The sequence below is a fragment of the Varroa destructor genome, unplaced genomic scaffold, assembly GCF_002443255.2.
Source record: "Varroa destructor unplaced genomic scaffold, Vdes_3.0 BEIS01000006.1, whole genome shotgun sequence".
Taxonomy (NCBI): domain Eukaryota; kingdom Metazoa; phylum Arthropoda; class Arachnida; order Mesostigmata; family Varroidae; genus Varroa; species Varroa destructor.
In genome coordinates, this window is record NW_019211459.1 from 10,151,604 (window position 1) to 10,175,541 (window position 23,938).

Sequence of the window (23,938 nt, forward strand, 5' to 3'; positions counted from 1 at the left end):
CTGATGATGATAGTGTATTTGTTAAACAAATCGTTGTTCGCTGTGTTATCTTTGTTGTCTGTTGTTGTTACCTCCCTTTCCCCCTCCCTTCCGCAACGATGTACTTTCGTATGTACGCGCCGTGGCTGTACCGCGACGCTGCAACATGAATTTCGAGTGGGCGTCAGCATGCGTATGGTGGCTGTCTGTGACTGCCCACAAAAAAGGGGTTTCGCTAAATAAAACCGTTTATTCGCTTATTATGTTTAGCGTCTGCTGCCGATGAAGGCTGTTCGAAGGTTAAAGCCGTATCGAAATAGCAAAAGAGCTTTACTTTAGTATGAAGCTGCTGTTTTGGCGAATAGAAAGAAACGATGTGAGTTCGGTATAATAGTATACACATTTAGTTAGAAAAAAAAAACAACGATAGCAACGAAGTGTGGTAGGCGTTGAAGAAAATACAATATATTAGGTCACTGCTGCGGCTTGAACTGAAACCGAAAATAACAGTTCAAAGTGTGTGTTTTTACACCTAATGCATCGAGACGTATGTCTACCAGAGCTCAGTATCGCTATTCCGTTTGCTGATTTTGTCGTTGTGACTATGTCGTCGTTGTTACTTCATCGTTACAGCCTATCTCACTGTTGCTATAGCTGAGGGCCTGTGAAAATCGTGCCTCCGTCCGACGACAATGGTGCGTCAATAAGTTGGCCAATGTGGCCTTATGGGGCGTCGGGTTCGACGTTGAATAACTCGTCTCAGCGATGAAAGAATTGGGTGGATTGTTTTCTTTTCGTTCCGTTCGCTGTTTTCATCTTCGACTAAACATTGGCCCTTTGTCCGTGCCTTAAAAAAGACAAAGGCCTAACAGACAAGACGGTCACTTGCAATTGATTTGCTCACAAAAAAATGTTCATTGACTATTAATTACTCTTGTTGTATGGCGCATGAAATGGAATTAGATATAGTCGCGTATGATGAATTAGTGCTTCGAAAATAGTATAATTATGTTATAAAGAACCGGTATGCATTACGGACAAGACCTGCTACAGGTCTAAACGATGGAAATCAGAATGAAGAAATGGCTTAGTTAAAAAGCTTACACCAGGACGATGCGTCCGCTTGAGCCCGCACATCATGCAATTATGAGACGATGTTGTTGTCCTCACTGACAGCTGTCTATAGTGTATTTATTAATGGTACACTTAGTTATATTGGCAACTCCATAACGTATTACCTACTTTATAACCGACTGTGACTGCTGGACGCCTTGGTAATTTGGGCTTGTTTTGTCTACGCTTTAATTGTCGTATTATGGCAGATAATTTGACTCCTTTCATTGTTCTTCCCCTTGCATTGTTAAGCGTCGTTGTCGTCGTAAATGGGCGTTGAATAAATTGGGTCCGTCTGTTTGTTGTTGCTAATCAGAAAAGTCATTTCTCTTTTGTTACCTATATACGTACGATTGTATGGATAACGCAGTAAAATGCGTTCTAATAAAATCACTCGTGACCTGTTGATAGTATCTGGCCAAGGTATATCCATATGTACCTAAATTACACCGCTATCTTTAGGTATAAGGTTAAACATCACTATTCAGTGTGTGAGTGAGCAAGATAAAATAACGTATTTGTATGTTGTCAATTCAACATTGTACCGTGTAATGTAGATAAAAAAAACAATGTGAATTAAGCTAGACGTGCTTAACGATGATACGGTTGGATAAGCAAAATCGTCTTCAGTGCGAGGGTTTCGATATTCTACTCATCTGAAGAAATCTGCACCTTGACATTAGCGTTGATGTTAGCGCACAGGATATTAATCGGCTGTATATTTCCAACAAAAACAATCCAGTTTGTCCGATACTAGCGTTGTTTCAGACGGCTAGCTCTCAGCTGAAACCAATGTGTTGTTACGCCCACTTTTCAACATCGACCATCTTACCTGTATCTAACTTCGATAGGCAAACACGTCACAAGAACTTCATTGATGTCTATAGCATGTATGTTAATATTATCATCGAGCGTTGATCGTCAAGCTTACTATAAAAATTAGTTCAATCTTCCCTGTCCTTTTCCCTGATACAATAAAACATCATTCATTTATATGGGATGGTCGTTGTATTTGAATTTTGTTGACCAAAAACAAATAACCTGTGATCAGTGAATCAGATCTCTACCAAGATACCTGGTCGACCGTTACGAGACCTGGGTCATGGCATCTAGGCAATATGAAACGCCTTTACTACGATGACTATGACAGTATTGTTTTGTCTTTGCCATAGAGTGTTAATCCCAGTGTGTTACGAGGTCCAAGACTGCGCCACTGTCTATGTTTCTATGGTATAACAGGCCCCGGCTATGCGACTGGTACTACACTCTAAGAGTGCTCACATAGATGACATAGAGAAGATGTGTTAAATGTCGTAAGCACTAAAAAAAGAGAAAAAATAAATACCTTTTCATCGAAAAATAAACCGTTCAGCGATACAGGCCAATGCGACTAAAGCTGGTTGAAGTTTCTCACACCATCTACACCTAAAAGCAATGGTCTATAGCAAACAGTCGGATCTCCTAGCTATTTAAGGACACACATTGTCTAGCTTATACTGTTGAGTAGTTCGTGGTAGTCAGAGATATCAAACAATCAACTAAACCCTAAGCAAATGAATATGGCTTCTGTATAGCCGGGTTTCTAGGCAGAGTGCCATATAGAAGGTAGACAACGAAAAAGTTGACAATGGGATTTTGCCTCTTCTTTGGCCCTATTCGCTAACAAATCGATTCCTCTATACCTATAGGGAAACTCCAGCCTATTTCCACTTAGCAGCTGCCAAATAGCGGCGTTTTATATATTGTTCTTGGTTAACACGGTGTATTTTTACTAGACTCCCTTTTCGTTTAAGAGTGTTTTCGGCTAATGTTTTTCGTGTAGTACTATTTGGGTTTATATGCCCCTAAACCCCCTCGTTTCGTGGTAGTAATATGAGAAGAGTGGAGACACGATAACAGCGCATGTGTAAATGAAAAGAATAGCTGAGAGACGTCTTAAAAATATGTTTCTGTAACCTGAGTGAAACGCGATAAAGGCGGTTTGGGAGAAGTAGACACCTCTGGAATTGTCCCCAACAAATGCAAAATGAACTAGCTCAACGTCCTTAATGCATCTCTATAAAGGATGCCAATCAATTTGCTGTCTTACGCCTCAGTTTAGCACTGTGCAGAGTAGTGATTAGAATATTTCGATTTTAATGAACAGTAATCTTCTTTCATCTTTGGGGGTCCCCTTAGGTGCGCTACTTCGAGCTTGGTGGGGTTCGTTACTGGCTAACGTCTAGTCTGGATTAAGACAAGCCACCAGCACTCGAAAAATTGCTCAACACCCAAAAACCAATAGGGCTATTTCTATTCGTAGCTCGTCGTCCATTTCGGCAGACAGCAGGAAAATTACGCCGGTTCTCGGCACCTTTCGTAGAAGTAATTTTTCCTTCTGCAAAAATGTCTCTTTTCTTCTTTGCTGGTCTGTGTTGATCATCGCCTTTCTGCATTTCTTTGAGTCCTCTTCATTGCTGGTATATACTTCGTCAAACTGTGACAAAAGTGTCTGTCAAAAATAAATCATTATCGTGCGCTGAAAGCAACGCTAGCTTTTCTTGTGATAGCGGTCCCGCAAAACCGTTAAAAATGATATTGAGGAAAGCGCCATTGGGTGAAACGTCCCAATGCCGATGGTTTGCAGGCAGATATTTAGGAAATGCATTTATAATCCGCATAATATAAAGATACAATCATAATACGATATGAAGCTAGCAAGGTCTGAAACAGAAAGCGAGATTGTGTCCGACCGTTGACAATTATTTGACTAGACTTCCGATTACGAGCAATCAGGAGATATCGATAGATGCTCCATTGTGCTTACGCCGACAACCAAATGCTAATATGTTTTTATCTTACCTCCTAATATGACGATCATATATGCTACACGTAAAGTTTACATTTTGTTCAGGCTCATAGAGACAATATAGCTTTCAGTCGACTATTGGTCCGATCCTGGGTTAGTGGTAGCGTTAGTTTATAACAGTGGGCTTAGCCATATCTACTGTTGCAAACGACAAGGTCGCCATCTTTAACAGGAATTAATCCACGTCTACATAACCAATACTGATTGTAATTAACGATCTACTTTACCAGTCACACTTTTGCTTCTCCTGTCATGCTAAATAATGAACTGCAACCGAAACATGATCTTGTTTTTTAATGACTTTCTACTGTTTCTACGGCACCAAATAGTTTTTTAATGGCTTATCATTGATATTTAGCTAAACAACCCAGCAGTTTCTATCGAGGCCTGCGAGTGCTATTAGTGGAATGAGCCCCAAAGTTGACTAAATGGAAGCAAAAGAAAATATCTTGGATCTTCCAAAAACAAATACACCCCACTCTTCTAACCGGTACAATCACAGCTGCGTTCTCCATCATACCGATCGCAGGTTATGACCGAGGTCAAAACAGTAATATATTTCAGCCGTTTTTCTCTCTAAAGCACAGCACAAACTCTATCATAAGGTTCCCAGTTGTAACAAAACTTTTAACTTACGATAAATCGCGTAGTTATATATAGTTAGCAAAGACTATTATATATGTAAGCATTGGTTCACGTTTCCCGCATGCACTAAATACCCGTTGACTCTATAATTTCGAATGAACGTAATTTTTCGCGCTAAAGATATTGATGCACTGCAAGACCGAAGGAACGAGAGAAAAGTATACAACCGGTGACTACATTTATGGGGCTAGATTTCCGTGAAAATGACGTTTTTTTTTTTTTCTGTATTCTATCAATGTAGCAATAATTTTCATGCGCGACTACTTTTCCTATCGTCCATTATGTACAAACAGTATGAACAGAATCGATCAAAAATATGGCATCTTCGTATCGCTGTACGACTTCCATAGAGCATATTTTCCACAGCGTATCGTTGATTCAGTTCCGGAAAATAGGCAACAGTCTGCGTTTGAAATACCCATAAGTAAAGTAATTTATGAATATTCTATTCGCTGCAGCGCATGCTACCCGATGTAGGAATGCGCTAGGACATATCGGCGCAGGACCGCAAAAACCGCAGCGGCGTAAAATAGCGAGTGATTCTTTTCATTGACAATAGGCATCGACCACTCGACCAGAGCATGCCTACATCAGCTAAACAGCGTTTATTACCCCCCGCCCTCTGCATTTCTATGGAGCGGCATTAGGAGAAAATCGTTGCTTATTATTGAACGCTTCCGTTCCTGCTAATTTTAACAACAATTCTAGCACTAGTTACGATAGGAATCGAAGTGACGACACAGGTGAATCTGCCGATTCGATAATAACCACGAATAAAAAATGTGCAAAAACAAATCGGGTGTAATATAGCACGAAAGAAAGTGACAACAACTCTAACAACAAATGCAACAACAGCTACGGCAAATACCCTCAACGTAAAATTTCCTCCTGTTGTCAGCTTGAATATTTTGCCGCTTATTCAATATTAATGTAATCATCGCTGACTTGTGACATCGCTGCTTCCGCTGTTATCGCCATAGAAGTACATATACTCACAGCAGTATATATATACGAAATCTACCCCATTATTTGTACTCCCCCGTCCCCCTCCCGCTATTATAGGCGTAACAACAGCTGGCCGAACCGTGGAAGGAGAAACACCGCTTTTTAGAATAATATCTGCCTATTCGCTGTTCTCGTTACGTTCCCCGTTGTTTTTTTCCTTGTTCATTTGCCTGGATGTTACCACCGATCGCTCGATCACCCAAGGGGCTTCGAGTCTTCCGCTGACATCGAAGGCGCTCTAGCTTATACGATATCACGGCGAACACAATATACGGTGCCTGCAGTGCTCCATACGCTCTTAAAGACAAAAGGTAATGGGATGATCCGGCGCAAGTCACGGAAAGAAGTACCAACGAGAGTAGGCTTCGAGGCATGCTACACGTAAACGTTTCACGTAAACATTTGGATACTATTTGATATAAGCCTAGTATTGGCAATCGTATGGTTGACTGGCGCCCAATCCTTGGTAGGTATTTCCCTTGATGATTAATCGAACTTTCTGAAAAAAGATCTGGATCCAGTTTTTGAACAGAGCGCGTGAAATATTTTACGATGCATACAGACGTGGGCAAAAGAAGTAAAAATGACAATAAGGTTTGATTAAAAGGATATTGTCGGTGTTCGGTTGTAGATTTCCCACGTGTATAGAGAATCAATTTTGCGAGTGATTATATTTGAATATGGTTAGTTTGTTTTCCCGCGGGGATGGGCTGGGGTTAGAACGTTACATACTGTCAAGCATTGAATTTCGGTGACATATTGTACTGCTATGATACTCACCAGCTGGCATTGCTCTGTACTTGTTGATATTACTGGAGGATGTAGCGTAGATTATAAAATCGACTCTCTTCGATCGTAGCTTGTTTACCCAGACAGTAGGGGAGAGGACAGAGGGATTAATAGGTAAGCATTGAATTCGAGAAATCTAAAACGTACGTAATATACATGTTAATGTACATATAACGTACGTATTTTGAGAAGAATTTAAGCGATGTCCATACCGAAATAACCAATAAAAAAAAATGTTAGATATTCATAAAAAAGTAATTTGTTACTTTAATAAAAGCTAGGAATAATCATTATTTTCTACAAAACGAAAAGGAAAAAATTGGGAAATAAGTGCCAGGAAAACATTGCCGTTTCAGTTTAGTCAGATAGGGATATTTTTGATTTTAGCTTACGACTTAACATACGTTTTTGATAGTTATAAATTTTCGTCTCATTGAATAATCCATATTTAGTTTTTTTCTAACGACGCTAACGAGACACGCTTAGTGTTATGCAGAAACTCCTGACCTCTTAGGTTCAATGCATTACGTGATCCTCGAACACGAGTAAAATAGCTCTCAGATTATTATGTCAGCTAGGTGAAATTAATTCGTTGTGTAATATTTCAGGAAGATAGCAGAAAGTCTGACGTAAGCCCAGCACAAATCAATAATTTAAAAATCGGACGAGACCAGGCATAATGGGGCCACAAATCTATTCAACAATAGCCCAAATCGACCAGTAGCTGTAATCGCCCGTGATTGCTCTCCTGTGCGGAATATACGAAGTAGTGGGTTAGCTAGTCTCTGCCCCGCGTTTTTCTTTCGCTCAAAAATAATGAAACAACTTCGATTCGAAGAAATCGATGGAACAGGTCGTTACAAAGTCAATGATTTGTTGATCGTCACTGTGACTGAAGCCGTTGTCTTAGTTGGGATAGAACAAAAACCATCGGAGTCAACTTCAATTCGAAATCGAGCAGGTGTATCGGATTGACAATTGGCAAAATGCGTTCAAAATAATTTATTTTTAGGTTTAATATTTAAGGTGGATCAAAGGATCACGCTACAATGATTAGCGCAAGCGGCGAGCCGATTAGCTCTGGATGTTTACATTGTTCCGGGCTCGGTTTAAAAGATTGTACTTGTAGCTATATCGGAGTCAACGTTTTCGATAGAACGGACTATCATCATTTACGTGCAGCAAAACAACCGAAAGATAGAAATACGGCGTACTTCTTCCAATCAATATGTCCACATCGATCCAGGTCGTTCTCTTTCATATGCGCAAACGCCTTACATCTGGCACGCATGTGTGAAAAGTGAAATCTGCGTGGGGCTATGAAGTACCTAATAACCTGGTTGATCTCTCCGTAGCAAATGGATGCGGTGCTTATGTGTATATCGTTCAGCAGAACAAGTCCTGATGAGCCTTTACTCCGGAGTAAATTGTTTTTAGAAGGACAAATGTTTCGAGGGCAAAGAGTCAAGGCACTCACAGTTTTTTGATCTACCTTTGCTGCTCGATCCGGCACTACTTCTGGTTGCAGACTCTACACATATACTTGCAAGCTGCAGGAGATTGCTTTCAACCATTGGACGTCAACAATAGGAGGCCTCTATAGCAACAGAGGCAGATGTCTGGTCAGCTTTATTGTGCTTTTATTATATTGCGCATTCCAGCAACTGGCAGAAACGGGGTCATGCGCAATTTTCGGCAATTATCACTATCATTTATTGGTAACAACAGCTAAACTACTATCACGTTACTCTCGCTTTACGGTCACCAGCGATGGCAACTTCAACATGATCTTGATTAACAACATGGCCACAAGGATGAACGCCAGGATCGTCATTGTTACGGCCTCCAATTGATCCTGTATTCAGTGATAAAGCTATTGTAGGAATTTGCGTTCGTACGACATACGACGTGTAATTCGTATATAGTACATATGTAATTTATCATGCACAAATTTATTTACTATTACACGAAATAACACTTATTTGCTTAACACTTACAACCAGCTTTCTAGACCAGCACATACAAAGGCATCAACAACTACACAAGAGCTATACACTAGGCGTGCAACACTATTGAATCAATGAAAAATAAACGTAAATAAAAAAAAAACCCTCGCAGTAACTCCTCTGCAATTTTTTAGCCGCGACTATCCATATTATGGCTGTAATAGGACATGCGTTAACGCCTTCGCCAGCTTTTGTATAATATCGGCGTCACGCACGTTACGTACCACTGAAATTGGTGTGGTTCGATTGATTTGTTACTGTGTTTGTTTGTTTGTACGGTCCCCGCACGCAAGCTTCACCTGCATAGTACCGAGGACTGCAATGGTGTTTGCCGTCTGATCGGCGGGATCTGAACAGACAGTGCAGGCCAGAGGATTAGCTGGATCCCCCATTACATTGTTCATCGAAAACAATCAAGCAGGAACTGCGTTGCGCTATTGGACTACGCCTTAACTTGTGAACTTCTTTCTACGCAAGTACCGGACATCAAGTTCGGCAGTGCCAGCAACACTAATTTTTCGGTAGTGCTTATGAAAATATCGATAGCTACGGCAGTTCGCTAGAAGTTCAGCAGGACAAAATCGTGGGCGCATGCCGCTTGCGTCCAGGTTCGTCCACAGTCGGATCATCAAATGAGCTCGTAATCGCCACCGGCGAATGGCCGAATCGTGGCATCGGCTACTGCTGATCGGTGGAGCGCCAACCGCGCGCAGCGGGACGGTATATATATTTCCAGCGCTCACTGCTTCTCATTGAAACAATGAGGAGATGATTCAGTCGAACGGTTTTAGGCCGCCGCAGAGCCGACCCTTATTGTTGTTGTTGTCAAACAGAATAGCGGCCGATGTCTTGGCCGCCTTAGGATGAACCATAATTTTTGGCCGGCAAGAAACATGTCGATTTCGATGCTAGAAGAAGCGTTGTGTTAGCTTTGTTCAAAATCCCTTTTGTTGCTTGTACAGACGAGCGGCGCTGAGCTGAATTGGCGATGGTCATCGTAAAACGAAACAACAATATTATTATAAATTACACAAGTGCTTATGTTGTAATCGATTTAGCGAGTTACCGAGCTGAAACAAAAACATACGTTTATATCACACTAGAACGATGAAATTTAAAGGAACAACAGGCAAAGGAGTTCAGGTGCGTATCGTTGACGAAGATGGATTTGATGATCGATTTCACAAGTTGTTTATTTACTGATAAAATATATGGGGCAGCTAGATATGCGTACAGCGAATCGAACGTCACAAACGAGCGTGGCGGCGAATGTGAGGCTGAAAATTCGTTTCACTGGAAAACATATAGAAAAATATTTGATGATCGAGTTTGTTATTTATCGGTTTATAGGATACCTTCAAACTTTTAAATCTGCAATTCTGATAGGGGGCAATTATATAACAACTCGAAAGCAATCAGTATGTTGACACAGTTAAAATGATTCAAGTGATCGTTGTTGAAGCGCTATTATTTCCTCAGTCTCCTTCAGATTTTACCTAAATCCCCGTACAAAACCCTCATCATTCGTATGTATATGGTTTAGATTAAACAAAGCTAGGAGCGGACGTGTTTCAAACGAAAACGTTTGGCTGTCATGGTACGCAGGTCTTACTATCCTGCAAAAAAATGTCACACAAAGCATTCAAAGGGTCTCTTCAATAGTCCAAAGATCAGGCTATAAACCTATTCTCACGAACGATTCACTGAAAATACAAGCCTCGTAATAGTCTATAGGAGTCTACTGCTGATGAGTATGCTGGTCTGCATACAGCGGGCGTTGTTTCATCTACGATTGAACTTTTATTGCCACTACCAATCAAAGTATACCCATTTCTATACAATAAATTGAACTACAGACAAGCGCTATTACTAGAGAGCTCCGTTCTGAGAACCAGTTTGTTTATTAATAAAACCGAAAGCTGCTTGACAACATGTCATCGGAAAAAGATTCATCGTACAATTACATAAATGTGCTGGTGCATGCTCTTTCGAGAAAACGAAAAAAAAAAAGCGTCTAAACAAAGGTCCGATTCTTCGTCGTTCCTGATTGACCGACCTGTTGCTTGCGGCTAGGTTTCTTTCTCGTTCGCGACACCTGTAGTTTGACTAAATGAGATTTTTTTAAAATGAAAATTTAGGATTGTTAATGATCGGCTACTTGTAGAAGTTGAAACCAGTCGTGTAGGCGATTGCCCATATATCGCCCTATTTCAAGATTGCCCTTATCGCATATTAAATTACTCTAGCCTATCGAAGTTTTCCTTGTAGTTGAATAATAACATTAAGGACATAATAAATGAGTGAACGGTTACCCGTTAAATCTTTGTGGGCGGCCGACTCATAAGTCAAGCAATTCAATTGCTAGTTATTGCCGCGGTAAACGCTACCCAGGACGATATATCTGCATAATGCATAACATAGTATTTAGCCAGATGGTCGCTTTAACGACCTTCTCGATAATTCACCTGTTCATTACAAACGTGTGTATATACAATTCAAGTACGTTTTCTTCAAACGTATGAAGTAAACAATCTCAACGTGTACATATACCGCACTGCGTGAGCTGACTGCGCTTGCCAACGTATTCACAATCAACTGCCACTGGATACAGACGTAAAACCAGTCTACAAAGTTAACAGTCGAACTTTCTGCTACTATAAGACGTTAGCTTGATTACTGAGCCTTAGAAATGAAAGTTGCCACTTATTAAGAACTACAATTCAACTGATTAAAAATCGATCAATGCCAGCACAATCTGTTGAGTTTGGGAGGATTAATGTCACATGACTAGGATAGAACCTTAGATAATCCTAGCGCAAATTCTTGTATTCTGTGGCTAGTTCTAATAGTAAAAACCACTAACTCAGGATGGTAACCATGATTCACTTGTTGGGATGTTTCAAATTGTTTTCTGGCTTTGCAGACCCTGGCGACTCGACGGTCGTGGCGCCACCCCCTGGATTCGGGGAGCCTTATGAGGCATTACCGAACGCTGGCCTCATCGATTCTTCGTCTTCAGCCAAGACAGAAAAAGCGGTTAGCTTAAATAAAGACCAGACTCGCCGACCTGGAATAAGTCCTGCACTACATTCATTTTGTAGCGAGATGCTCGAACAAAGACCACCTTCATACACAGGGTAAGCAACTGAAAATAACTAGTTATAAATTCGTCCTGTTACTATGAATACCGTTGCCCCCATTTTGTGGTGACAAAAAGCAGCGCACATATTCAGACCGCTATCGATTCACCCTTTTTCTCACACATGATCCGTATTACGCTTACATAGCGGATGCAAGTCGACATTTCCAGTTGCTTGTCCCAATCGAATTTAAACCTCCTACTTGCGCCCGACCTGCACTTACTGCAGTTGATCAATCACCCATATGCACTATCACCATGAGTTTGTTCTAGCTATATTTACCTTTAAATTATAATACTTTACAAGCTCTAATCTTTCTTTATAATACAGTTATAGAACCATTTTAGGGTGAAGCTGGGTTCAAGTTTTAAATTTTCACGTTGATGTTAAGTATCTTGAGCAATTCGGCGCCCATATGAAAAAGTCGATATTATCCTAAAATTTTTAGTCGTTTTTTAAAAAACACCGTATAGTATAGACGTTATAGGAGAAAAAATTAAATGTTTCTTTGTTTTCTATTCAGTTACGTTGGGCTTGGAAAATTATGCAATTACAATTATGTATTATCTATAAGCCAAAATGGGCTAATGAAGCGCCATTTTGGCTTCATCAATTTCTGAAATATGTCTTCGTGATTAGAAGCTCTTTGTGATCTACTGAAGAAAGATCCACATGGAATACATTTCGTGTAGCAATACCTACAGTAAAATTACCGTTTAATGATCTTGAGGAGCAACTTTGTCTAATTTTTGTTTATTCAAATCTTTTGCCGACTCCTTTGTTGTCATAACACGACCGTCATGGTACAAATTTTTCGGATCATCCCATCCTGTACTTGTCACTCCATTTAACCTAAATTCTCAAACTGTAAACAAATACATCCACGTACTTAGCTGTGACTATTGTTAACGCAATTTGTAAACGACAATAGTAACAAAAAATGTTCACTTACAAGATAATCATGTAATATGGATCATCGTCACACATCGAGATGGCATAATACTATGCATGATGACCCAAAAATCTTACTGGTTTTTTTCATCGTCTGTGTTTCCTTATTGGGCAGCCACTTCTCCTCCAAGTGGACCATCACCTCGGATGCGACTTCCCCAGGATCTGAGCCGTTCTCTCCTACGAAAAATCGAAATCTTTTCAGCTCTATGCCCCTGAAGGCCCCGACGACTACAGTCACTCCCCCGGCACCCGTCTTCCCCGATGCAGACAGGTACAAATACGCATTCTCATACGAATAAAGAGATTTTTCTTTGTCTTTAAAACGTGTCCCTTACAAATAGTACTGCTAGATCACATTTCAAATTGTTGTCATACGGAATTGTATAAGGACGCATAGTACGAAAAAAATTCTAGTAACGAACCTTGCATATTTTTTTCTATATCCTTGGACACTCCTCTGTGAATAGTTTGATAGAGTTTAAAGGAGCCACTTAACCTGGATTAAGAAAATGCTGGAAGCAACGTTAGCTAATAGCGTTGTCCTTTTTATAGAGCATCCTTACAAGGTGTTTCTCTAGCTATCATCAGTTGCAGGATCGTTTCGGACGTTGCACATGGGTTTACACACAACGCGTTCCCAACACCCTATTGATAAAAGGGTAACAGTCTGAAGCACAAATAGATCGCAAAAATTCATAACCATATCCGTTCTACTCTCGGTATCCTTAAGTGTATCCCAAGCCAAACTGTATGGCCGTAAATATAGATCAAACCATGCACCTTTTCCGTTGCGATGTCTAATCTGTCTTGTCCTTTAAAATTTACCCACCTCTGACTTTAAAGCGGACCCTGCAAAGCACCGTCTTTGATAGCGGCTGCGAATTGCCATCAAATAGGCTCTCTCACGTACTATGTACATTCGCTAATTTACTATAGCCACCTTAGTGGTTAGCTCTTTCATCATCTATAATGCCGTATAGCTACGTCCAGCGATGCTAATTATCTACAAGATGTTTTAAGGTTCTCCATAATTCAATAAGGCAACATGATGCCTGCGTTCTCATGATGGAACCAACAGGGCCACGCAGCTCGAGGAACAGCAAAGTGATAATCTGATCGAGGAGATCTCATTGGACAAAAATGAACGCCATTTTTTGAGCCAAGGCGGCGCCGGCAGCCCTGCTCCGAGTCTGAACACATCGCCACGCGGAAAGCAGCATTCACAGTCGGTTTCATCGGATGAGGACGTGGCACTTGCCGGCGAACTTTTTGCAAGGTGTGTTTTAATCTTGGAGTTCAATATAGATCTATTGTCAACGTTAAACTGACTATATGATGCTCAGTTTTAGCGATCTCAAAGGGTACAAATGCCCGCTATCGAGTGCTACCCAGGGACGCATAGCGATGGAAGCACATCTTCTACAATGTGATCATAAATCTTCATAAGCGTATTCCGTTAAAAAAAGTTAGACACCGTTCTGTCGAGGCCGAGTGCTAAGTACATCGGTCTGCTATGTGTTGTTTATTCGTTTGACGTAAGTTTACACTTAGCGAAACTGTATTTCTACATAATTCGCGCGGCACTCACATAGAACGCTCTAAATTCAAGCGTATTTTTCCTAGTTATTATTATTATTAACGACATTAAACGATTATATATTAAGTTATAGTCATAGCTCGCGGTATCTGTCTAGCATCTTCAATATACAACGATACCTGGTGCACGCATATGCGTTAGCTGCGGGCATCACTGGCCATTGACACGCTATTGTCATAGAATAGTATTACTTTTTCTTCTCATGAACCATGCGCTTAGTACTACTTAGGAAAAAGAAAGTACGAGTTCCATAAATGAGTGTTTAGTCTGGCAAAGCTACGACCTGTGCTAACTCACTGACTTAGAATTAGACGCTGAGCGTTCTACCGATATTCGATGCTTGCCAGTTACGGTGCCTTAATGGAGTCAAACTGATGCGCGGGCCTGGGCTTGATGCAAGCCGAGTTTTTATGACGTGTCCATGAGCATATGATATATGTAAACGATTAGGACGGTGACTGCTCTGACCAGAATTACTAAAGTTCATTAAGCTAGTGCTCGTATTTTTTTTTAGCCTAGTACTTTGTTGTGCCAACACTATTTAGCCTTTTATGCAGATGTGACATCTCTGGTGTCATCCAGTGACTGGATGACTAAACAGTCTCACCGAATAGAATGAACGCACCGAAATGGATTTCCCTGTTTTCATGATCGGCCGAACCTAGCAGCTGCCTGAATTAAATGCTTGACGTAGCAGCATGAATCATAACAGTCAGCCGTAACACGATAAAGCGTGAATGATGAAGATGTGTCTGCCGTTGCGTCCGCAGGGTTTGTCCGTCCTCTCAGAAAGCCCTACTGCATGCATTCTGGCCCGTTCTGCTGTAATAGAGTTTATTGTAGCGGCTTTTTACGAAATCACTGAACATAGACCAAGCTGGTGAGATGGACAATGATTTCAATACGTTACGTGATTTCAATTTGCGTAACGTTACGGTGATGTCAATATTAATAATGATAACACATGGAGAGCAGAGGCTGGACAGTTTGTCAAGAAACAGTTTCTGCTGGAAGAAACATTTCTGGAAAGCTGTCCACGAGATATTGTGGAATTTTCGGCTCTACGAGATTCGGAGGAACACGACGCAAAGTCCTGTGCGCGGTAGAGAGTTGTAAAGAACCGGTCATGGCTCAACGCTCACTCAACAACAGGTAATGGGCATTCAACCGACTCCCAAGAGATCGCAATTTTTTTGTCCGCGAAAGCAAGGCGAAAGGGCATTCAAAAAGAAGGAATGATATACCGATGCGATACACCCGATGATACCGACCGATGCCCGTGCGCATCGGAAAGTCTTTCGATCGATACCACAATGCCAATAATTTAACGGTAAAAAATCTGCATTTGCTTTATCACCACCCAGTGAAGCTAGTAAATGCTATAGATATTTTATCTACTTTACTGTATATTTAATCTTTTTTAGGCTACATGACTAAACAGCGCTTCGAAAAAGCTAATTTATATTTAGAGATTGATAAATGCTCGGCATAATCTTTGCTTCCTTATTACCCTAGCAGATTTACTAATCTTGGGCTGCCATACGACGAAACAACGCATGGCAGAACTACATATTTCACATACTGCGTTCTGACTGTAAGGCAGAAAATAGAAAGTAAAAGGTGACGTTCTCCGTCATGCGCTCACAACTGCCGCTAGATACCGATATGTCTAATGGTGATAAATTACGTTCAGGGTAACAAACCGAATAAGCCGGGCACAGTAAAGTTGTTATAGAAACAGTTGTACGACGGATGAAATTATTGTAACGGTCAAAGAAAGTGAGATTAAGGCACACAACGATGCGATAGTTCTACCGTTATTTTTTTAACATACATGTTACATACGTGACACGTATGTACGCGTACGCATGTTTTCTATGAAAGTCTGCTGTATTGGATCTGAGCAACAATCTTCATCGTATACGATAGGCGAAGCACTGACAGAAAAGATGTGGCATCTTAATGTTGGGATGCCGGTTAATGATTTGCCGAAGATACAGTATTTAATTATCCGAAACTTAATCGACTAAAGCTGACGAAGCAGGACCTTCTATTTGTGTTCTTTGCTGTCTTTTTTGCCGAGAGTCCAACTTGAATTGACGCTAGCCTCATGTAGAAAAATCTGAACTTAAAATTGTATTGATCATTTCTAGATATAAGCAGAATAATAATAATAATATTTGTTATCCTTCTCAGATGCAAAAGCCGCAACGGAAAGGGATCTGACTCAAGTCAGGATCACCTATCTGCAACAGGTAATACATGCTGAAAGTTACAAAGTAAGTGCTGAAAAATAATTTGGCACATTAAAAATTCAATCGAATAAATTTTGAAAGGTGAACCAAAACAGCTTGCAAACATTGAGACGCTATAATTCCCGATAGTGATGATGGCTCAACTATCTAGGATCCACACTAGGCTGAAGATGTCACAGTCACATGTCCTGTCTATTAATAATGCTCCTTTACGCCTAATCCAACTTCTATTAACAGGACATATGTACATATAATCTAATCAATAGTTACCGCGATCTAAGTATTTTAAGAGGCTGCTGCTGAGATAAGTAACATTTATGCTCTATTAGATGAGATTCCGCTTCGCAGCGATACGGCCGACAGCGGTGTCGCAAGTCGACCAGGATCAGCGTTGGGTCCTTCTGGACAGCTTAGCCCGCAGATTGCCCTGAGTCCATTTGTCGTTGTGGCTATCGACTTCGGCACAACGTATTCAGGCTACGCGTACAGCTTCACACGGGACCCGGAAAGTATACATATCATGCGGAAATGGGAAGGTGAGTTAAAGCATTTTTTGCAATTTAAAATGGCGTCTAAAATATATCTAGAATAACAAAAGCGATATCTGATGTCGAAATTAAGCATCATTCCACAAAGCTAGGCCCCTAATACGAAATGGAATATACCGGCCTCGACCTGGACTACACGTTGTGGTACTCACGCTGGCTTTCTTTTGTTGCCGGATCTATACGTTAAGAAGTCTATCGATGTTTTATTTTTTTCTTATCAAAACTCGTTAGTTTCTGGACTCGCAATAGTACGCTAGTTGGGAGAAGAGTGTCTATGTAAACGGCCCCGCTAACCTTAACTTGATCTTAAACGCGCCAGATTTAAAAACGGAATGTCGTGGGACGTTGACTATATATTTGAATAGGTTATGAAGTAGTCATCAAGCAGACATCCATAAGAACTCTAAATTTTAGCACAAAAGCGGCTCTAAATAGTGTCGACGGGAAGTTCAGCTTCAGATATATTTCCAAGCCGCACTACAGTAAGCATTTCTGATCGTAGCTTGCTAATCCTAACGTTTAATGTACAGGTACACTTAACAAATATATGGCTCTTAAAGGTGTGAAATTAGCAAAAAAAAAAAAAGGCTGTGAGCATCATCAGCAATTATTATTAGCAATGGTTATGAATACAGCATCAAGAGAACAGGGTATATTTCAACTTTCATAATGATGATGGTGGTAAAATAAATAGCAACAGTCGTCGATTCGCTTTTTATGTTTCTACAAGATACAAGAGTTTAGTCTCAAACATCTTGCTAGTTGTTATAAATGTACAGACGACACCTAGCATTCACTTCACTGCCACAGAGCGAAATGTCCTTCGTCTTTGATAAGAGACATGACTTCTGTGTTTGTACTAATAATGACTTTATATTCTCAAAATAGATTTCATTACGGTTACCATTCAACGCTCATCGCCGCCGGCATAAAATGCAGAGGACGCACATGTAAAACCACGCGTGATTTCAAAATGTTCTAAATGTGAGGTATTTTGTACGGTTTAGAAGTATTTGAGCAGTTTAGGTTAAAAAAGCTGATCGATATCAAACGATCAGTAATGTAGTTATGGAATCGCAATTATCATTATCATTCTCGTGTGATTTTACAAGTAGCATTTTCCTGCATATCATCAGATTCTTATAGATGACCCTCTAACTCATGGAAGCCTGTTGTACATTTTCTATGTACTTTTTTTTAGAAAGTTTCGCATCTTCTACTTTTTCTCCTAAAGAGATCATCTGAAAACTTTGTTTCGCTGAAGCATATCACTGAATCATCTTTATACAACCGATCGGAAATGAATATTCTACCATTCTTTTCTCTTTGGCCCTTTGACTCTTTGGCCTATTTTTAAGTCTTCGGTAGCTCAACGAAGGCTCGCTACTTTGTCAGTCCTCCTCCGTTTGTTTTTCCATAAGTGCCGCTAAAGTGTGTCTTGAAATGGTCAAAATTGTTCCACTGGAGCATCACTTTTTTTTAAGCCCTTCGATACACAAGGAACTTTTACGTATCCGAATTGGCGTGGCTAGCTCGGCAGCAACAGTAGCGTCATGTTGGTTTTGCGCTTTGTGGAACTTGCTTTGAGACTGGACAAGTTCGCAGCCCTTTCGCCTGCACGATATCACGACCACGCATTATGTAGTGCCTATGTGATGGAGATTTATCCCGGCGAACGTATACTCCTGTCAGTTTCCACACGTGGGCGTCGGTGCTCAATCGAAGTTGGATTTAGTTAGTAACACTGGACAATATTTCAGGATGACAGGATACAAAGGAAACAAGCTAACAAGTATTGATGATAAAAGACGAATAGGCAACTTCGAAGTGTAACTAGTCAAACATCACTGGAAAAAAGTTACAGGAAAGGAAGCTTACAATACGGACACTACGGCTTCCGCCATTGAAAATGGTGGTGCCGTCCTCATCGGTGCCATCCGTTCACCGTCCGTTCTGAATGACGGCTCATCGTGGTTGGTCCACTTGGTCGTGTTGATCGTCCACCTTACGTCTCTGTGAAGGTGCAAGCTTAACGCTTAGACGCACTTCATTTTGCGCTAGCAGGCAGCAACCTAAAGCAATGCGTAACTCTAGTATCCGACGTAAAATTCGAAACATTGTTTTCTCATCTGCCAACCGTTTTTTTATCAATCACTCCACAATTTTATCAGAAGCGCCTGCATGAAGATGGGTCTGCTGAAGCAGGAGCTTTTCAGCCAAATTTTCAAGGAGACTCCTCCTTTATAAAGACGAAATGTTTGTGCCCGAGCGCATACAACAGTGAATATGTGCTAATCGTTGTTAAAAGGTCATGCTCGTAACTAGTATAGGATATGGCGTGATTTGGTATCTGTGCGAGATTGATCTTGTTTTTGGATAGGTCTCTGGTTAAGTGCTTGCCATTATACAGAACACCTGAGTACTGTTGCTAACGGCGTCAGTCGATCTTTTTGGGTCAGGCACCGATTATTAGAATGAGATACAAAGAGTGGTAACGGCTGCGAAGGTACACATTTGCATCTGTTGAAGTATACTATCAATTTGAGAGAGTTGAAATTGTAGAGAAAATCAGTCTGCAGTAGAGGAAACCTTGTTGTCGTTGTTGTTGCTGTTTTAGTATATCCCAATTAGATTACACAACTATACCAAGAGAAAGAGCACAGCTTTCTAAAACGATCCTTTAATTCTTGTTTTTTTTTCCATTTTTTTTTCAATCGAGTTTTAATTTTCTGGCCGGCAAGCTAGTCGCTCATCGCAATAGTATCTGCTACACAACTTTATTGGATGACCAATAAAGATGCCCTTAGTCCCTAATTTTAAAGAAAGGTAATTCATGTTGGCTGTTAAAATCGTAACATGAACATAATATAAATGCGGAGCTTTAACTTAGAGCTTAGAGAGCATTTAGCTTCGTTGACCCAGTTTCTTCCCCCCTAGCTGACCCGTCAAGACAATATAACTTCGGAGTCATCGATAATTGTAACTCGCCGAAAACGAAAAACTACCAAACATAGTCGTCATCATACAGTGTGCAGTATTAACAAAACTGAGAAAAACAATACTGTGTTAATATGGACTAAAGAATACGCTATACTTCTTTAGGGTCAATTACAATGAAATTATTAGCAGAGCAGAGATAAATTCGATTTATTTTTTAGGAAAAAAATTAGGTTAACTTTATCAAACGTTTGTAAAAAAACGTTACGGTTATTTTATATTATTTGAATCATTGTAATCTATTGACTCTTGTGCAATAATTTCAAACCTGCTGATTTAGAGAACTCAAGAAATATCCAGCACTTCTTTCGGTATAACTTTATACTTCACAGATATTTCCATTATGGTCGTCTTCTGCACCCGTTTTTCCAGTGCTTAAATGCAAATGCACTTATAAAACATTATCTAAGACTAAAAATTATCTAAAAAACCAACAACTCCCATTTTCTACATTTAAACCTCAACGTAAATAGACGTGTCTGCAGAACTAGAATGGTGAATTCTCGTTTTACCGACACCAAGCGTAAGAATTCACTTCAACAAGAAAGACTACGCCTGTGTATCCAGTTAAATAGATGGCATAGCACGAAGTACACAAGCTTCAGCGAACTTAACTAAGCGAAAATAGCTTCGAAATCTTAAAAAACATTACGGTTTATTGCTCAGACAGTTGAAGCATAGCGAGTATGAAACCCAAGGGTGGAAAGGAGCGGACAAATGAACTCGCATTCTTCATCAATGCATCGTTGCGTACTATCTCATCAATAGATACCTCGAACATCTGCTAAATAAGCACCAAGCTTGTCGATGTATCGGTCAGGTCGATGTTTAGTGATAACAACAACTCGTATATAGAGGCTTACGGCATAGATAAACTAGCTTTGGCAAAAGAGAGTGGTATAGCCTTATGCAGGCGCGCATTACAATCGAAGTTGCTAGAGCTGGAAGATAGAGAGTAGCATTACCTAACATTTTCTGCGCTTGTTGTTAATAATTTATTTGTTAGGTAATTGGAAAGTCTGCTAATAAAAACTAATTTGTATTAAGGACATCAGTGTTCGAACAGCAAGCTCCCGACCGTCTAGCTATTAAGGTCCACTTGTGAACGCAATACTTTAATTCGTTAAGGACCAATCTAATCATACTGGGGTGTTTAGGATTGCTTCGACGCCGCTACAAATCGGGCTACTGAAATCCCTCGGTCGACGGCTTTGGTTAAGACTCGCGACTTCGATTAAGTCATTCAAAATTTCGTTAGGTCTTCATTTTGCTAAACTTGTACAGAAATTTAACTTCACATACGTAATTTAGCTTTATGACGTCTCATTTCCATGTGTTCTAGGAGGTGATCCGGGTATTCTCAACCAAAAGACTCCAACGTCTGCACTGCTAACGCCGGAAGGCGAGTTCCACTCGTTTGGATTCGCTGCCCGTGACCATTTCCATGACCTCGACGTTGAACAAGCTAAAAAATGGTTATATTTCGATAAATTCAAGATGACCCTACACAGCTCAGAGGTAAACATGCCAGTAACTTCGTGCTAGATTCTATGGTTCCATAGCATCATTCGGAACACCACGGTGTCAGTAGTATTTGAGCTCTGTATAGGTACACGCATAGCGAAGTTTGCAACCAACTAAAACGTAATGAAATTTTCCCTTTGTCTTGAAGACTCTGTAGATAACTAAATTTTTCAAATAATTTATAAAATCGATGATTTTTTACACCATCTTTCGTCGCTTCTGAGCACCAGTACCTTACCTGATGAAGACAAGCCCACGAAAGAAACCAATAGCTCCTAACCTCGCAAACGACACACATTACATAAACTGTGTGAATAAAAATAAGCTGTCTACTATACATCGATTCGGCTATGTCTTCTAAGCTTCTAGTCAAACAAAACCGAGATAGAATGGATCTTCTTTCTGATGCCAGCCGTTTGTTTGAGCCCTTTAATACGATCAGCATTCTTCATAAGGCCGTGCAATTGTCCATCGCTTCACACTGGAAATGTATTCGTTAACCGGAATGCTTTTCGAAGGCAATCGAGACCACTATTACCTGAACATTTCGGCAGCTTTGTCTGAAATCAAACTTGTCCATTTCCACTCAGTGGCTGCTGATTTCTCTCCCATTATCACCAACGTCACGACCATCATTTCGACGGAAGAAAGGAGACGGAAGCAATATTTTGCCAAGTTGATAAACGCAACGATCAACAGTAGCGGGCGACTATGAAGTGACAGCAATCGATTTAATAGTTTAAACAAAAGCTATTTGTATACCAACGATGACTAGAAATACTTGGAACAATGAACGCCCGGTACGATGATGATGATAATAATAATAATTCCTATTGCTTCATTTTAGCCGTTTCGTGGGCATGTGGTACAAGACACGAAGAGACTCGCGTTCCTCCCTCTGCAAACGAATACCAGCCTATTTTCTTTAATACTCCATCCTTTTGTACTGTCGCGACTGAATAGTCTAATCAGAGGTAACTAAATTGTATTTCATAGGGGCTGCAACTCTAGCGAACGCTGTGCTACTGTTTATCAGCGAGTCGTGCCGTATACAGATGAAGATCCTGATAAAAACTTAATTTAGCTGCAATAGAGATTGATGAAGGTACGACAAATGGCTGCGATCGACTGTGAACATAACTCGTATTAACATAAATAATCACAACAGCCCCAGCTGCAGTCCGCAGTAGAAGGGTACGGTAAGACGACACGAGCAGAACCGCGCAAATAGTAAGTTTCGTCCACGTGTATGTCTGTCGGTGGCCATTTGCGTCGACTTCGGTAGACTTCTTCTCGGTCAAATAACAAGCCGCCCATGTTTTCTTGTGGCATTTTTTATTTATTTTTTTGAAAATTGTCTTCGACTAGATAAAACGAGGTGATTTGTTCATCGGCAGTCCATTCAAGTTCGTAGTAGCAATTGTAGCTGGGCGTAGCGTAGTTGACGATTATCCGACAAAAACGATGTTGAGGCAAGGTCCAGAAAACAAAACAGAGATAATAATTGTGGTACTTATATTATTTATTTTTGTCAACGTCACGATAATGTTATGGCGTGGCGGATGAAGATCTGCCATTTTGTTAATACTGAGGTATATTGGTTTAGAAGAAGTTCGGTCATTCCTAAACATTGGGTACCGATGACCCGCGCTTATAGAGGATTGCCTCCGTCAAGCAATGAATTGAATTAATTTTCGACCTGAAGATCGCATACAAAAAAAAAGCGAACACTTCAGAATCTAGGAACCTGGCTCAGATTGGGACTTTCTCACTGCATAGGAAGGTTAAGATGCTCGGTCTGAGAAACCACAGGAGCAGACGAAAACAATGAGCAAAGATACATTGAAAATAAATCGGCGGTACTTTAGAGATAAGGCTCGCTACAAAGGTGCCGTTTCCAACTGCAGAAGAGGGCGTACGTACTAGGCAGAATCCGCGAAAGTTTCGGATGCAATCGTTGAAGACAAGATTGGGTCGGTTTTCCTCTTCCCACTAACCTAATGAAAAAATCCGATATGTCTTTGCCGCTGCCGCCGACGCGCCTGACCGCCTGCGTACGTATTTTCCATTGCAGACGAAGTTTTAACTCAACTTCTAACTTCGAGGAACTTGCTTGTATCCAATGTCGTAAGGCATAAAGTATGTTGCCAAGCGCTCAAAAACTCAGCACTAAATTGAATTGACTATCGGCCCTGAGTCCTGCTGTCGAGCAAAATTCAATTTTTAACCATCGACAACTTGGCCAGAAACGGAGTTGAACGTATGTTGAATAAATGAAAAAGTACGAGTACCGTTTCTTACTAAATTGAAAAAATATGCAAATTCAAATGTAGCCGCTATTCTACGCGGAGGTCGTAAGTTAAACAGAAGCTCCGAACAGTTATGATAGGAGTGATATATTTTTCCGTTTCGTCAGAAGAAGACTCGATTTTGCACAAGAGATGAGCCTATTAAAAAAGGACGTTCTCGCCGTACGCATTTATAGTGGTGATGAACCTACGCATGGCTAGTAAAAGCTAGTTTCCATTAGACAGTCGA

The 23,938-nt window shown here is 40.5% G+C and overlaps 1 protein-coding gene across 15 annotated transcripts in view; it reads left to right on the plus strand.

The window, feature by feature from the left end:
• The window catches only part of LOC111252621 (heat shock 70 kDa protein 12A-like), a 72,366-nt gene that overhangs the window by 37,552 nt on the left and 10,876 nt on the right, over positions 1–23,938 (plus strand). For all 15 annotated transcript variants that reach the window (XM_086992155.1, XM_022810822.2, XM_086992156.1 and 12 more), the window contains 6 exons: positions 11,309–11,522; positions 12,592–12,750; positions 13,558–13,755; positions 16,273–16,331; positions 16,661–16,867; positions 21,219–21,394. In XM_086992155.1, the coding sequence (XP_086848281.1) occupies positions 11,309–11,522; positions 12,592–12,750; positions 13,558–13,755; positions 16,273–16,331; positions 16,661–16,867; positions 21,219–21,394 (1,013 nt within the window). The remainder of the gene's footprint in view (positions 1–11,308; positions 11,523–12,591; positions 12,751–13,557; positions 13,756–16,272; positions 16,332–16,660; positions 16,868–21,218; positions 21,395–23,938) is intronic.